The following is a 15,526-nucleotide window of genomic DNA, read 5'->3' as shown; positions in this document are numbered from 1 at the left end:
TGCGAACGGGAGGCAAGTGCAATCTTCTCAAACACTTGCTCGATGACTCCGGCACCAAGTCAAAACAGAAGTGTCCTCGCTAAATTGCTCCACGAAGCCAAGGAGTCATCTTCGGAAAAGGACGTGCTGGAGATGCTAGCTAAGAAGTACCTGCCGCTCAAAACTGTCGCCGATGAGGCGGCATACCCAGTACACGAATCGAAGCCGAACTCCTCGCTGGGCGAGCCTTTCAAAGTCAGTGAAATCCACCATGCCCTACACGACCTCAATGGTAGGTCAGCACCCGGTCCGGATTACATTAACAACTTTGACAACCTCCACCCCATCTCACTGACGTCATGTGTAGGGAAGGTGGCCGAGCACGCCATCCATAACAGAATTGCCGAGTATATCGAGACCAATGACCTTTTCCTTCACAACATGATAGGTTTCAGGCCAGGCCTCTCCACCCAGGACGCCATGAAGCTTATCAAGATCCGAATCCTAGAACGCTGCACTCGGGACACGAGAACCATCCTTAGTTTGGTCCTGGAGAAGACCTTTGATAACATCCGTCACGAGTTCGTTCTCGACGCCATCTCCAAACTCTATCTAGGCTCGTCCTTCCATGCCTTCGTCAGGTCTTTCTTGAGCAAAGGATGCGCCATCCTCAAGGCTGGAGATTTGGAATCGGAGAAAATGGAGCTGAGCAGAAGAGGCACCCTCCAGGGGTCACTCATCTCACCGCTCCTCTTCAACATCGCAATGATCGACCTCTCAAGATACCTAGGCAAGGTCCAGGGCATCGGTCACACTATCTACGCGGACGACATCACTGTCTGGTGCGCGGATGCCAGTGACGGACAAGTCGAAGCCGCTCTTCAGGAAGCTGTCGGCACTACAGAGCGCTTTCTAACAGACACGGGACTCCGGTGCTCCCCCCCAAAATTGAAGCTCCTTCTCTACAGCCCAACTAGAAAGGGCCGAAAGCCGCAGAACTGGGAACCCCCCACTGAAATTGACATTAATCTCTACACCAAGTGCGGAGATCCGATTCCCAAAGTCGCGTCCATTCGAATCTTGGGAATGACACTCGAAGGAAAAGGCACAAATAGCATCACCATTCACAAACTATCAAAGAAGACGGATAGCGTCATCGGTCTAATCAAGCAGGTAGCTAACAGAAGGAGAGGCCTGAGCGAAGAGAATCTGATAAAGCTAGTCCACGCTTTCTTGTTATGCTATTTCACGTATGTAGCAGCCATGCACGTCTGGAAGAGGGCCAAGCGAGACAAGCTAAATGTCATGAGAAGGAGGGGGATCAAGAGCGCGTTCGGACTACCAAACCACAAACGCACCGACCGACTCCTGCAGTTGGGTATTCATAATACCCTGGAAGAAGTTGCAGAAGCACAAGAAAGGGCACAGATTCTCAGGCTCTCCGGCACCAGGGCGGGCAAACGACTCCTAAGAGAGATGGGGATCCCCCCGGCCACTGTCGAAGACGTCTACCAGGGCCTTCCGAAAGAGCATAAAGATATCATCATATCTCCCGCCTCACGCAATATGCATCCCCAGTGCAACGTAGAAAGAAGAAAGGACAGGGCGGTGGCGCTCCTACACCGCGTGACAGAACTCCCTGACGTCAGCTGCTTCGTTGACGCGGCCCAGTATGGCAACAGCAACAATTTCACGGTAGTGTCGATCAACCACAGGGGTTCGGCCGTTAACGCCGCTTCGGTACGAAGCACGTCGTCGCGTGCGGCCGAGCAAGTGGCCATTGCCTTGGCCCTCCTGGACGACAAACATTTCAATATCTTCAGCGACTCCAGAGCAGCCATCCGCGCCTTCAGCGTTGGCGCCGCGTGTAAGGAAGCCTGTCGCATCCTCGAGGGCAAAAGCATCGCCACCCACATTCTCACGTGGTTCACCGCTCACATGGAATCCATCATGGGAGGCCCTACCAACCTCAACTAGCTGGTCCACTCCAAGGCGCGAGGTCTCACTTTCCGCGACCATGGAGAATTCCAACGCCGGCCCGCAGTGGTGGAGAACAGAGATCAACCGACCACATACAATGAAATTACGCAGCCCTTTTGTCTCGGCAGGAGAGACTTTCCCCTTCCACACAAGAAGTTAAATAGAACGCAGGAATTGACCCTCGGATTATTGCAAACAGGCTCGTATCCCATTATTGTGTTTTCGTCGCCTTCAGCTGCTATGTCTTCTGTCGGCGGCAATTGTTGAACTGTTGAAAACCAGGAAGCGGAACCGAAGTAGAGAGCGTATTTTTTATTCGACGCTTGTAAAAACAACACGTGCCATGCAAGAGTGATGGACTCTAACGGACGATGTGTGTGCTGTGCTATGTGCTCTCTCTCTCCCTTTCCCATCTTTCATCCCCCCATCCCGCTCCCATGTGTAGGGTCGCAAGCCGGTTAAGCTAAACTGGTTAACCTCCCTGCCTTTCCTTCTCCACTTTTTCCTTCCTTCCTTCCTCGTATCCCAGCTCGGCTTTTTTCCACAAGCTTTATCCCGACACCTATGCCACTAGTTCTTGCGGGCAGTGCAATGACTTCGCTAGCCTAGAACATATGCTCTGGCGTTGCCCCTCGTTACGAGGCACAGAACAAATCAATGAGGACAAGTGGCACTCCGCTATCAAGAGCCCCGATGCCAGAGCGCAACTATGGGCTGTCCAGAAGGCCCACGATGCGGCGGTCGGGCATGGCCTGACTGTCCCAACGTGGGAGCGGCCCGCAGCGCGCTGAGTCGCGTAACTCGGGACCTTAATTAAAGTTTTGCATCCATCCATCCAATGCTGATAAAACACAGGACATGCAGAGAAAGATTGAGAGGTAACATAAAGCGAAATGCAGGGCGTATAACCAGATGGAAATATCCGGTATATGATATTATGCGTTGGGGCAGAGAAACAAAGGGGGAGGGGAGGAGGTAAAGTAAGAAAAATAGTGCAACGGGACTCGAACAAGCATAACGTTCGTGCGAAATGGGGTTTCCACAGGCCAGCTGTCCGAAGGGAGCGCACCGCCCTTCGCTCCGACTATCGGCGAGGTCGTCATTGCAGTACCTGTCGTCTGTTTCCAAAATTATGGTAGTTCTTGGACCATTCCCCTACTCGATGGCTACAGTGTACTTCGGGTAGTCATAACGTGCTCGTTGATTAATGGCACACGGGTAACGTCCATTAATGATCGTAGCCTAGACATGTCGTTCGGCGTTTGACACTTCATCAACGGGAATCGTTGATGCAGGATTCCGCAGCAGGATTCAGGACATAAATAATAAGTGTACTTCATCATTTTTCGTTTCCGTCACTTCATAAATGCGCCAATGTTGTTGCTTTTTCCACTACAGTAAAAAAAGTTAACTTATAACACATGTGTTTATGTGTTTCCCGTTGAAAATTTAGCCATTGAACTCTTTTAGGCGAGCCACGTGTATTTAGCCACTGCGGCCACTTAAAGCGGAATTTGGGTGTTCGCTTTCATATTGCTCGAGGGAGCACATCTGTACGAAAACTTCATAGCCGCCTGCTACAGGAATAGTTCCTACAGACTTATTAAATTCCCACATCATTGAATTTGCCGAGAAGCTGCCTTTCTTTTTTACTACGGGAAGATAGTTTATAGTTAACCTTGTCGAAATGTTGTAGATTTTCACTGCTGTAACCATTGGACACAAAACAAAACAGGGCCTGTATAACTGCAACGTTATGACTGTCAGGGCCGGTAAAACTGTAACGATTCGCTTAACTCGATTGTGTTTCTTTCTAAACCCCACAGATCACGACCAGCCGATCATAAAGATAAGGTGAGAAGGGTGTTACTCGGAACAAAAACACGAAAATAATAGTAGAATCATTACGTTATCTTGGTCCAGGTAGCTGAAAAACGATCGTAAATCAGGGCTAAAACTTTTAAAATGGTATTACTGGAACCTACCAAGTCATATACCAGCTTGACTGGCCTGTTAATGGCATCGCGGACATCAAAGCAACTTGAATGTTGCCCACAGGAATTATCGAGGGTCGCTCAATAGATACAAAAAATTTGATCGCAGGTCATGTCTGGGGATAGCAACATCAAAAGTTCTTCTTGGTGCAGTTACCTGAACGTTATGTTTTGGCACAAGAAGGGCGCACACAAACACACTAAAAGCAGTGTGTGTGCGTGCGGGTGTGTGTGCTTTAGCGTGCATTTACGTCTTCTGCGTAATAAAAGATGTTCAGCGGGTAGCTGAATATACACATTTAAGCAAACCAAATCTGCAGGAATCTGCAAGTACTAGGAAATGTTCTGAAAAAGAAACACCACCCTGAAAGCATCGCGAAGCTACACAAAGAAAGTGCCCGCGGGTTCCAGAGAAAGAAATTTTCGTGAGAAAGTAAGGGGAAAAGAAAATGCGGATCGTACATACTGTGGCAATCGATGTAAGCGAAGCTTTGTATGCTGTTTGCTTTAATTGACGATAATTAGCGGTGCTATTGGCGGCAAATGTGCAATTTGTTCAGGGTTTAGTCCAATGCGAGAGTGGCGAGCTGATGTTAAACGTTGCCTTGCGTGCACCACTGCTGTTTGTCTGCGTACTCCACAGAACACACAGGGAGACGTGTTTGCTTCATGCGTTGTTGTGCGTCCTTGTTCATAATCTCTGAGAGAGTTGAGCACTATCATTGTCTCACATGGCACATCGCATCGTAGCACAAGTGTTAAACATTAATTGAATTATGGGCCTGTACGAAATTAAATTAATTATTATAAAGTTGCATGCATACATTGTGTACATGCATTTGCGGGCTGCACCACGGTTCGTGGCGTAGCGAAGACGCTCCTGTTCCTCGCGACGCTTCTTTCGGGACTGCGTGTCCTCGACGCTGAGTGCGCACTTTGGAGCCATTTTGCTGACGCGTGTTGACGTGCTCCTTCTGCACACGTGACCAGCACGCTGTTGAGACGCCAGCTCCAAGCTCTCTTCAGGCTACGGACGATTCTAATGTTGACACTATCACAGCCAGGCACGCGACCTCCACAGCCCAGCACCTGAATTTTTCTCGCGTAGGAAAGCAAGCACAGTACGCGCCATACCAACAAACTACGCCATCCATAATAATAATAATATTTGGGGTTTTACGTGCCAAAACCACTTTCTGATTATGAGGCACGCCGTAGTGGAGGACTCCGGAAATTTTTACCACCTGGGGTTCTTTAACGTGCACCTAAATCTAAGCACACGGGTGTTTTCGCATTTCGCCCCCATCGAAATGCGGCCGCCGTGGCCGGGATTCGATCCCGCGACCTCGTGCTCAGCAGCCCAACACCATAGCCACTGAGCAACCACGCCGGGTACGCCATCCATCCGTCGCGGCCTTTTCGCCTGCGGTGACGAATGGATGGATGGATGGTATGAGCGTCCGCTTTGGAACGGCGCCGTGGGCTACGCAACTAAGCTCTTGTCATTCTATTGCCTAATGTACTACCTATGTTTAAAGAAAGAAAAAAAAGAAAAGGAAAAAGAAACGCCAAGAATTCCCATCACCAAATTTTCTGAACCCCTATTGAGAATTTTGTTTTTGTGCGCCTCCGTTGTTTGACGTTTGCCTAGTTTTCTTCCACCAATCTACCTATGCTCTACTACTAATCTCTATGGCGGACATGTTTACTTTTCCTCTGCTCTCGCTGAACCCAAGAGCTTCAAGGAGGCCAGAGGTGTCTAAATCGACCGCTGGGCAGATATCTTCACTTTCCAACAAAATATGCTCCATCATTTCCTTAGCTTTACCCCAGCGTGCACGTGCTTCTTCTGCCTTCTTATATCTCGCTTTATAGGTGCGTGTTTAAAGGCATCCTGCTCTCACTTGGAAAAGTAATGAGCTTCCCTTTGAGTTATGATAAATTGTTTGTTTCCTGATTTCGTTCTTTCCTCTTAAGTAGTTACTCATGGCAGGTTTCTTTTCCATTGTCGCCAGCCATGAGATTATTTGAGCCTCTCTGATTTTCCGCTTGACGTTCTTTGTTGCTGTGTTGCTCACCATACAGGCCGCATACTTGCTGGTAACATTCCTAGTTCTTTTCCTGCACTGTGAATCAATGTTTTTTTTTTCTGTACGAATATCTCAACACTCTACCAGCCCATTCACTTTCTTCCATATTCCTGAGTCGTTCTCCATATTAAATTTTACTGCGAGTTTCCCTCACCTCAAAAATATAGTCCAGCCGATATCACACTACACAACTTCATTTGCACTCTTCCCGTGAGCGCCCAATGTGAGCCTTCCCACTGATCTTTGGCTACTAACGAGTCCTGATTGTACTCCTGACTTCAAGCAAACAAGCGCATTTCCAAATGCAAGTCCTGGAACCATTACAGCTTTCTAGATACCCCGGAACATCTCGTACCTATTGTATCCCTATAGCGCTCTGTGTTTCATTATAGCCGCGTAGTTCTCCCCTTAGCTGTTATTGTTGTTTCCTGTGTTTCTATATATCTACTGCTTTCGTTTATCCACATACCAAGGTATTTATATTCTTTTATCCGAGGTATTTCCTGGCCCTGTCGGGCTTCGGATTTTCTAACGCTAAATTTCAGACCTAAATTCTCGCCATCACGTCCATAGATATTAGCCAGACGTTGCATATCACTTTGCTTGTTAGCTAGCAGCACAACGTCGTGCGCATAAAACAAACCTGGAGGCTGCTGCCTAACTATTGTACCCGCCTGTTTGTATGAGAAATTAAGATCGATATTAGTTCCGTCTAGCTACCTTTCCATTTTTACTGTGTATTTCATATACAGCAGTGGGGATAAAAGGCCCCTGCCTCAGTCCCTTGTTGATATCAACTTTCTCATCGCTCCTCATCCCTTTCCATTCAATGCAAACAATATTTTGTAGGTAAATCTATCTCAAAAGCGGGATGTGCGGAGGCGAGCGTGATCTGGCGGTGTTGCAATAAACCCAGTGGCACGCGCGGCAAGACCATGACAGCGCACGGAAAGTCAGGAGAAGAGGCAAAGAAAGATTCGCTTTAAAATTCCATCCCCTGAGTAGTTTCCTTTTGTGAAGTACTCGTATCGATCTTCTTGGCGGCTTTGTGCTATTTACGGATGGATGACAATTCTCCCCATTTATATACTGGGCTATGCGGTGAAACGAAGCTTCGTTCACTTGTATCAGGCCCGTTGCCGGTTTTGACTGCACTGAAAAGAACCACTGGAACTGTCGGAAAAGTATACGAACCCGATAGACCAGAGAATCTCCGCCAGATGTATCCCGCAGCGACAAACTTCGGCTCGCGTTAACCGCTCCACGTGGGGCCGACAGCCGAAATGCACCGCCGCACCGCGCGCCTGTGACGGCTGGTCGGCGAGGTTCGTCGTTCCCGCACAGCTGTTGTTAAAGGCGCATGCCTGCGCTGACTGTGTGAGAGAGAGCCCTCTATACGGCTGTTTTCGCTCGTGTATGCGTATATATAGATAGTATTACACAAGAATGATGTGGAGGGAGGGGGTTGGAAGGAGGGGTGGGGTATGCTGCACTCGCAATGCGTTTAACGTCATTGCTGGCCCCGAAGTGACCAGACAACAGATTCCTCTTCTTCCGCAGCGTTGACGCGCGTGCGTATACGCATTGAGTGGTGTGCACCGAAAGGTCATTCCGCTTCCGCCATTCGGTTACACATCCGCCACGCGGCTTTCGTTCGCGCCGAATGGCTTGCGGTCGAGGACTGCAAGCGCACGCTCTGTTTGGAACTGCAATTCGCAGGCGAATTTCGCGCGCTCCAGCGACGCCTTGCCCGGTCTCCTTCGCTTTAAGTATATAGTGCCTTTATATAGATCTGTCCGACACATGACCAGTTTATTTACACTTAAGACAACGTGAACAGAACAATGACAAGTGTTCAGTATACAGTATGAGCGCTACAGTACAGGTACGTTTGACCATCGTGTTTTTGGATTGTTATTTAGGGTGCATTGGTATTTCATTGACCTCGTTAGTGATATTCAGGCAATCAAGGCGGGCTTTAACTTGATGCCGTAGGGCACAGTGTCTCACAGTGTCTTTGCTTGAAAAAAAAATGCTGAAAATTTTTGATATGCTCAGAGCAGTATAATTACAACAGCGTGAGAGTCAGTATAAACTTTCCAACCTTTTCGTCTTTCTTACCCCGGCAATTTCAATCAAGAAGAGAGAGAAAAAGCGCAAGCTATAATAGATCATTTCGAAATGCTTTTAGCGCATATGCTTCGCGAGACTGGCTGCTAACGAGTGATGAAATACGATTATATTGCTTTTGCACAATGCAAGTTAACTGAAATGAATTATTTATATCTCTCACAGTTCCAGAACACCGAGGGTCAGGAAATGGAGGCCAAAATGGTGCTTGATGTATGCTTGAAGACTGCCCGGCGCCCGTTGATCACTTGACAGCAGCTGGTGAACATGGCCGCAGCAGTTTTACAATTCTAACTTAATACGCGATGCATTTACACACTTTTCCAACTACTGCAAAATATCAAGGCCTACATAAAACCGAGAAAACACTCATAATTAAATAACACTAGATACACCATTTTTACCTTATCAGAAAGAGTGAGAACACCAACTCGTTTTCTTCAGCGCTATTACAAATCTATCAGTTCATGGAAAAGTGAAAAAAAAAACACTGGAATAGAGAATTGTACACATTTTTTTAATATTCTAGCAATAAATGTGCAGGAGGAGGTGAAGAATATAAAGTAGACATTTCTGTTATAATTCTTCAAATGAAACGTTCTTCTGCTCAAGGATATTAAGAGAAAGTGGTAAGATGAAGTGCAACGATTGTCTATGATGCATGGAGCGGCAAAAGGATAAAGACCAAAAACCATCGTGACTTGCATTATAAGCAGGTGCATAAGAATCTAATTCAAATGCACATAATATGAGAGCATTAATACTTTGAATAGCATCCGTGTAAATGCATAGTATTCTGAAAACATGTAGCGCAGTTATTTTTAGGATTTTAAACATTGTGCAGCATTGTGCAGCATGTGTGTACCATGGCACATTACCGATAAGCCTGACAGCCCACTTTTCTGCAATTATTATTCAGTTTATTCGTTGTTTCCCGTAGATAAGCAGTAAGTGATGTAAATAATTACAAGTAGTTATACTTGTAATTAGATATACTTGTAGTAATAAATTAGATACACTTGTAGCAATACTTGTAATGTAGATACAAGCAGTTAGTAATTTTCACTCGTACTGGTAGTAAATGCCTGAGTCGACATAAGGAACCATTTATTTTGCTTACTTTCTTGCACACATTGAAAATGTGTGCATCCCCAAGTAAGTGCTTCGGAAAAAACAACACCCAAGTACTTTATTGAAGGTACAACTTCGATCATGTTGTTCCTCATAAGAAGTGTGAAATTACTACGAATGCTTTTGCTTTTTGCATAGAGTACTATGACTCTTGCTTTATTAGTGTTAACCTTCCGGCAGTTTTTTTGTTGACCACTGACACGAGTATTCCAGGAATTCATTGCCATGCGTCGATAAATCATGCGCAGTGCTGCCGGAACCTAACATAGTTAAGTCATCTGAGTACGCCATTATATTGACTAAGACAGGGTTGTAGAATGTGTCATGGACGCTTACCAAGAACAGCAGGGGACGTAGTCTACTGCAGTAAGGCATGTCGTTGGGCTAGTGGGTGCATAGATTCTGTAAAATTATAAACTGTGCGAATGAGATTGGACATGAACAGAAACATAGACGCACAGACAAAGCGCGGACTTCCAACTGACTTTGTTTCATGAAGGCAGAAAATTTATAAGGTTCTACAAAATAGACAAACAAGGAACAAACAATCGTGATGAAATTGTGCTCGAGGCAGTGACGAAAAATGGCCATGCCACGTGTGCTATAAGATCATGGGAGAGCCTGAATATGCCCATCCAGGAATTCAATTTCTTTCGTTGATAGGGATATAGAAGGTGAGCTAATGCAGTTGCCACCCTTTTTAGCGATATGAAATGCCTCGAGAACTTCTCTTTCAGTTTTTGATTTTGCCGTCGAAAGGAATTTAGGGTGTTCAAGATACGGCAAACAGCGTTTGCTGTCGCATCTCTTGCAGTGCAAGGGGAGATTGTTGCCCGCGTTGGTGCGCATGAATCGTTCGTGTTCCTGTGCACGCTCATTGAAACAGCGGCCAGTTTGGCCTATGTAGGACCGGCCGCACGACAGAGGTATCTCGTAGATGACATTAGAGATGCAATTAGTGATCTTGTTCTGATGATTCTTCTTGCATTAGCTATACTCCTTTCTTGCATTGGTCGGTAGTGGGCACACTTTCTTAAGTTTGCAAGGAGCTGAAAAAATGACGCGAATCCCATATCTTTCTGCTACCTTCTTAATGTTATGGGATAGACAATGTAAATATGTCATTACAAAAGGTGGTTTTTGGCTGAAGAGTTGCTCTTTCCTTTCTGGAAATTTTAGTTTTATTTTATTTTCAATGTACTGTCAACCCCATGGGGGTTATTACAGGAGAGGGTGAACAAACTTCGACACATATTTGTACATTTGCAATTCAAAACAAACATACAGAGTAGTTGGGAACAAATACGGAGACGCAAACAATATCAATAAGTAAAAGAAAGCACTGCCTTCTCGGCAAGCTCAATAAATTTGGGAAACGTTGATTTGGGAAACAACAAGAACGCATTATGGCAGGAAAACTCTTCTAGTCTATTTGAGTGCATCTGTCGAGTCTGGCGAGTGGATTTAGCGTTTATAAAGTCTGTGTAGTTTAGTTTTAAATGAGTTGTGGAGTAGCATATTCAAAAACTTGAAACTCTGTAGTTTCGATCGGCTTTCCAGAGTGTGAAGGCCTGCACAATGTGAGAGCTCATTTAGTGAATCGGTACGCTTATAGCGGTTATAAAGAAAACGGACAGCTTTCCTTTGAATCATTTCGTATTTGTGGATGTTATTTTTCGTGTGCGGAAACGAAACTCCGATCATCCGAATAAATGTAACGTAGCCAAGGTACCCTGTTTCAAATGCCGAATGAGGCAAGACGCTCTTGAGAAAGAACATTTTCTGCATTGCTTTCTTAGTTACCTGTTGGAAATGCACAGTTCACGTCAAGTCGGAAGAAATGATGAGTCCTCAGTAAAGATGCTCGGAAAGACTTGAGATGATGGCATTGTTAATGGAATAAGAAATGTCTAATTTTCTTTCTTTTCTTTGTAACAGGCATTGAAACAGTTTTTTTCTAAATTTATTGACATATGTCAATCCTTACACCACTGCCCAATTTTATTTAATGGGTAATTGAGTTTAATTTGGTCATCAATGTTCTGGATTTCTTGGCAAATAGCGCAGTCTTCTGCAAACAGTCAGATTTTAACGTTAGCTTCTTTCGCAATATCTTTTATGAAGTGTGAAAAAAGGTGGTGAGCCAGGACAGTGCCCTTAGGTACACCGGAAACAATTGGAACAGGATCACAAGAATGGTCTCCAAGATGCACAAACTGCCCCCTACAAGATGCACAAACTGCCCCCTATTGGACAAATAATTACTTATCTAGCAAATCACTGTCCCATCTCTGAGTATGTTCGTAAGCTTAAAAATTAGTTTCGCGTGAGAGACCCGGTCAAAGGCTTTTGATAAGTCCAAAAAGATTAAGGACTTGTGCAAGGTCATGAGTTATTTCTATTAGTTGAGTGACAGTGGATAACCCACTGCGGAAGCCGTGCTGGTTTGGATGAAGGATATTATTGGTTTCTACATTTTCTGTAATGAACTTCAAGGTAATATGCTGAAGCATTTTACAATAAGTACAAGTCAAAGATATAGGTCGGAAGTTTGCTGGCGATGACAATGCTCCCGATTTATGAACTGGCACAATTTTAGCAATTTTCCGCTGTACTCGGAGGCTACTTTCACGTATTGATTTTGAGTATATCAGGTGCAAGTACTTGCTGATAGGTTCTGCATACTGTTTTAAGAATTCGTTCGGAATTCCGTCAGGGCGGCTGCATTTTTTTACATCGATATTTAATAACATATAAAATATACCAGTTTGTGAAATATATAGTTGGAAAGCGAGCTAGTTTTCTCTGTTGGCGACCAAAGATATATGGGTATGGGTATGGTAAACATCTACATCACGCGTCAACACCGACTGAAAGTAGTTACTAAAAGCATCTCGTGTGTCTTTATTTTCCACGGGGGATGTTGTGGGTGCTGTTTTGAGAATGAATGTAACGCCAAAATTTATGGGGAGAGTCCTTGATTAAATGTTTTAATGTGGTGCTACTGTAGTGCTCTTTAGCGCCACGAATTTAGCATTTTAATGAAGTTGTGAGAGAATTTAAACGCGAGCAATAATCAGAGTTCATGCATGATTTTTTTAATTTTTCTTAGCCTCTTGATTCTACGCTTTAAGTGAATTATTTCGCGTGTAATCCACGGATTGTGTTTTCTCGTCACCTTTGCTATTTTAGGAATGAAACAGTTAATGCAGTACATAATATGTGCCCGAAAGTTCAGTCAGACGTCAATATGTGACTGCTCGTCAATACAAAAATTACAAACGTCATGGTAAGATAGTCATGATAGCGACATCATCTGCCATACTGAAAGCAAATATACATTTGACAGCGCCCTTCTTCCGAGTAACACGTGCTATAGGCAAAGCACACAGGCCTATTTTGTGGTCCGACAAGCCGTGTAACACTTCTACATGGGTATCAGTTGTCTCGAAACTATCAATGACAAAAACTAAATCTAAAACAGAGCTGGAGCCTCCCTGAATACGAGTAGTCATTAGAACAAGCTGTTTTAGATTAAATATGAACATAAAATCTAGAATGCGATTAGTTTCTGCCTTTCCCTGATTCAGAGAGCTCCAGCTTACATCAGGAAGGTTGAAGTCACCAGCCAAGATAATTGTGCCTTCAGAGATGTGCTTCTGCATGCAATCGTACAGAAGATCAAGATACGTTACTTCCACGCTCAGTAGTCTATAGATGGTGCCCACGTGTACAAGACTTCCTCGGAGATAAATTTTACACCATACAGCTTCAACTTCCGGAACAGCGAGCATTACAACGTAGGATATGCTTTTTTATAATAATTGCAACGCCCCCTCTCTTTGACGCTCTGTCCCTCCGCACAATCACATATCCGGGTGGAACAATTTAATGGTCGGAAATATTCGTGTGTGACCATGCCTCAGTTATGGTGACAGTATCGGGTTTAAGTGCTAGCAAGGTAGCCTCAAGATCTTCATATTTGTTGATAATGCTGCGCGCATTCAGCTTTATCGGAGTAAATGCCGCCGCGACCGAGTGATCCGTGGCTCTGCATTTGTTTCTTCTTCGTTTTTTGGTGACAATTCTATGATGTCATCGCTGTCATTGTCCCAGGCGAAAAGACCGCCGTTTATTCGCACCTTGTCGTACGTCAGCCTTACTTTTTTAATTTTCTTTCCTGTCATGGTTTTCGTTAGTTCGATTTCATAACTTTTTCCTCACATCCCGGACACTTCGTGAAAAACCTTCACTGATTGAATAACCTTCATCATCATCATCATCATCATCATCATCATCATCATCATCATCATCATCATCATCATCATCATCATCATCATCATCAACAACAACAACAACAACAACAACAACAACGACAACAACATCATCATCACCAGCCTGGTTACGCCCACTGCAGGACAAAGGCCTCTCCCATACCTCTCCAACTACCCCGGTCATGTACTAATTGTGGCCATGTTGTCCCTGCAAACTTGTTAATCTCATCCGCCCACCTAACTTTCTGCCGCCCTCTGCTACGCTTCCCTTCCCTTGGAATCCAGTCCGTAACCCTTAATGACCATCAGTTATCTTCCCTCCTCATTACATGTCCTACCCATGCCCCCCCCCCCCCATTTCTTTTTCGTGATTTCAACTAAGATGTCATTAAGTCGCGTTTGTTCCCTCACCCAATCTGCTCTTTTCTTATCCCTTAACGTTACACCTATCATTCTTCTTTCCATAGCTCGTTGCGTCGTCCTCAATTTAAGTTGAACCCTTTTCGTAAGCCTCCAGGTTTCTGCCCTGTACGTGAGCACTGGTAAGGCACAGCTGTTATATACGTTTAATAACCAGATCCTTTCAATTTAGAGCAGTTCTTTAGAATGCTTACTTTATCGTGGTAGTCTTGCAGTTTGAAGGTAGTTGGCCTTTCATTGCCATTATCACCCGCCTTTGGACTACCGAGTGAATGAATTCTTTTTATCACCCATATCGTCAACTGTAGCTTGTCTTCCAGAATAACTTTTGTTACTATTGTGTGAAGTGTTTCGGTGGTCTCTTCTTCTTGTTCCTTTATGCCAAAAACGATGAGGTTGGATCACCGGCTTCTGTTTTCTAAATCATCAGCTTTCTTCGTCGTTATCGAAAGCTGATGCTCTCACTCAGTTACTTTTTTCACACATTCCGAGACTTATTTCTCAAGGTCTCCTAATTTTTCTACCTTATTTTCAATAGCATTAAGCTTCTGATTTGTTAGTTTTCCTTTTCTTGATTTCTTGAATGTCCGCCGCAATAAATTTGAATTGCTCCGCAATAGAAAGATCTGGTCCAGCGTTCGCCTCAATGTCACCTCCCATGAGCAAGAAAAACCGTGGTGAAACACTAAGAATACACAACATATCAAACACAGGCTGTGGGCACGGCAGCATAAGGACGCCAACGTTGTTGCTGCGTAGGCATTAATCCTAGCGTTTGCTCACCTGGATGAAGAAAACGAATAGGTTTGTAGGCCTCATATTGACATTGCCGCCGTACCTACTGCCGAGTGCTTCTTCGCATAACATTATGATTAAGTTTGTGTACTGATAAATCATAGTTTAGCAGATCGAAAGCTTTGGAAAAGTCTGCATAAATGCCAACAATGACCTGTTTTTGTTCAAACGCGTTAATAATTATTTCTTTTTGTTTCTTTCACGGATTAGCTTGTGACCGGAGATATTGACTCGGCAGAACAAACGGCCAGCAACACACTGACACTGATTGTGCCAAAGTGGATTACAGTTTCGGAGAGTATATGCAGCTGGCTTACCGACGTCAGCGTGTGCTGCGGCATACAGACGAAACACAAATCAATATGTGCTGCGGCAGCTGTTGTGCCAAGCCATCAGAACTGCAGTCCAACATGAGCAATCTCTTGATCAAAAACAGAGCGCTTTGTCCAGACCTACTTCGCCAGCGATACACCGGAGCAATGTCTGAAGAAATCAGAATACGCTCGCGTTAAATGGATCTATCTTTTATGCTTCCTGTATGCACAATTGTTCAGCAACACATTGCACAACAAAGATGGAACCACATTTAAGTCCGGGGATTTACTTTGAATGCCGGTCTAAGAAGTACACCGAGATATAAAGGTCAGAGATATTGAGTAATGCTCTTGACTTCATTTATTCCATCACGTGTGCCAACGGAAACGAACAAGTTGCGTCAGTCTTCAACTAGGAG

At 44.7% G+C, this 15,526-nt stretch overlaps 1 protein-coding gene across 1 annotated transcript in view; it reads right to left on the bottom strand.

Annotated features, from left to right (window-relative positions):
- The window catches only part of LOC142565884 (uncharacterized), an 84,599-nt gene extending 69,357 nt beyond the window's left edge, over positions 1-15,242 (bottom strand). Inside the window, exons 1-2 of the mRNA XM_075676453.1 lie at positions 15,111-15,242; positions 9,641-9,721 (exon numbers count right to left, since the gene is read on the bottom strand). Coding sequence (XP_075532568.1) covers positions 9,641-9,679 — 39 coding nt within the window. The 5' untranslated portion in view covers positions 9,680-9,721; positions 15,111-15,242. The remainder of the gene's footprint in view (positions 1-9,640; positions 9,722-15,110) is intronic.
- Positions 15,243-15,526: the final 284 nt, after the last annotated feature.

Source organism: Dermacentor variabilis, unplaced genomic scaffold, assembly GCF_050947875.1.
Source record: "Dermacentor variabilis isolate Ectoservices unplaced genomic scaffold, ASM5094787v1 scaffold_12, whole genome shotgun sequence".
Taxonomy (NCBI): Eukaryota; Metazoa; Arthropoda; class Arachnida; order Ixodida; family Ixodidae; genus Dermacentor; species Dermacentor variabilis.
This window is presented reverse-complemented; position numbering and strand designations above follow the sequence as displayed.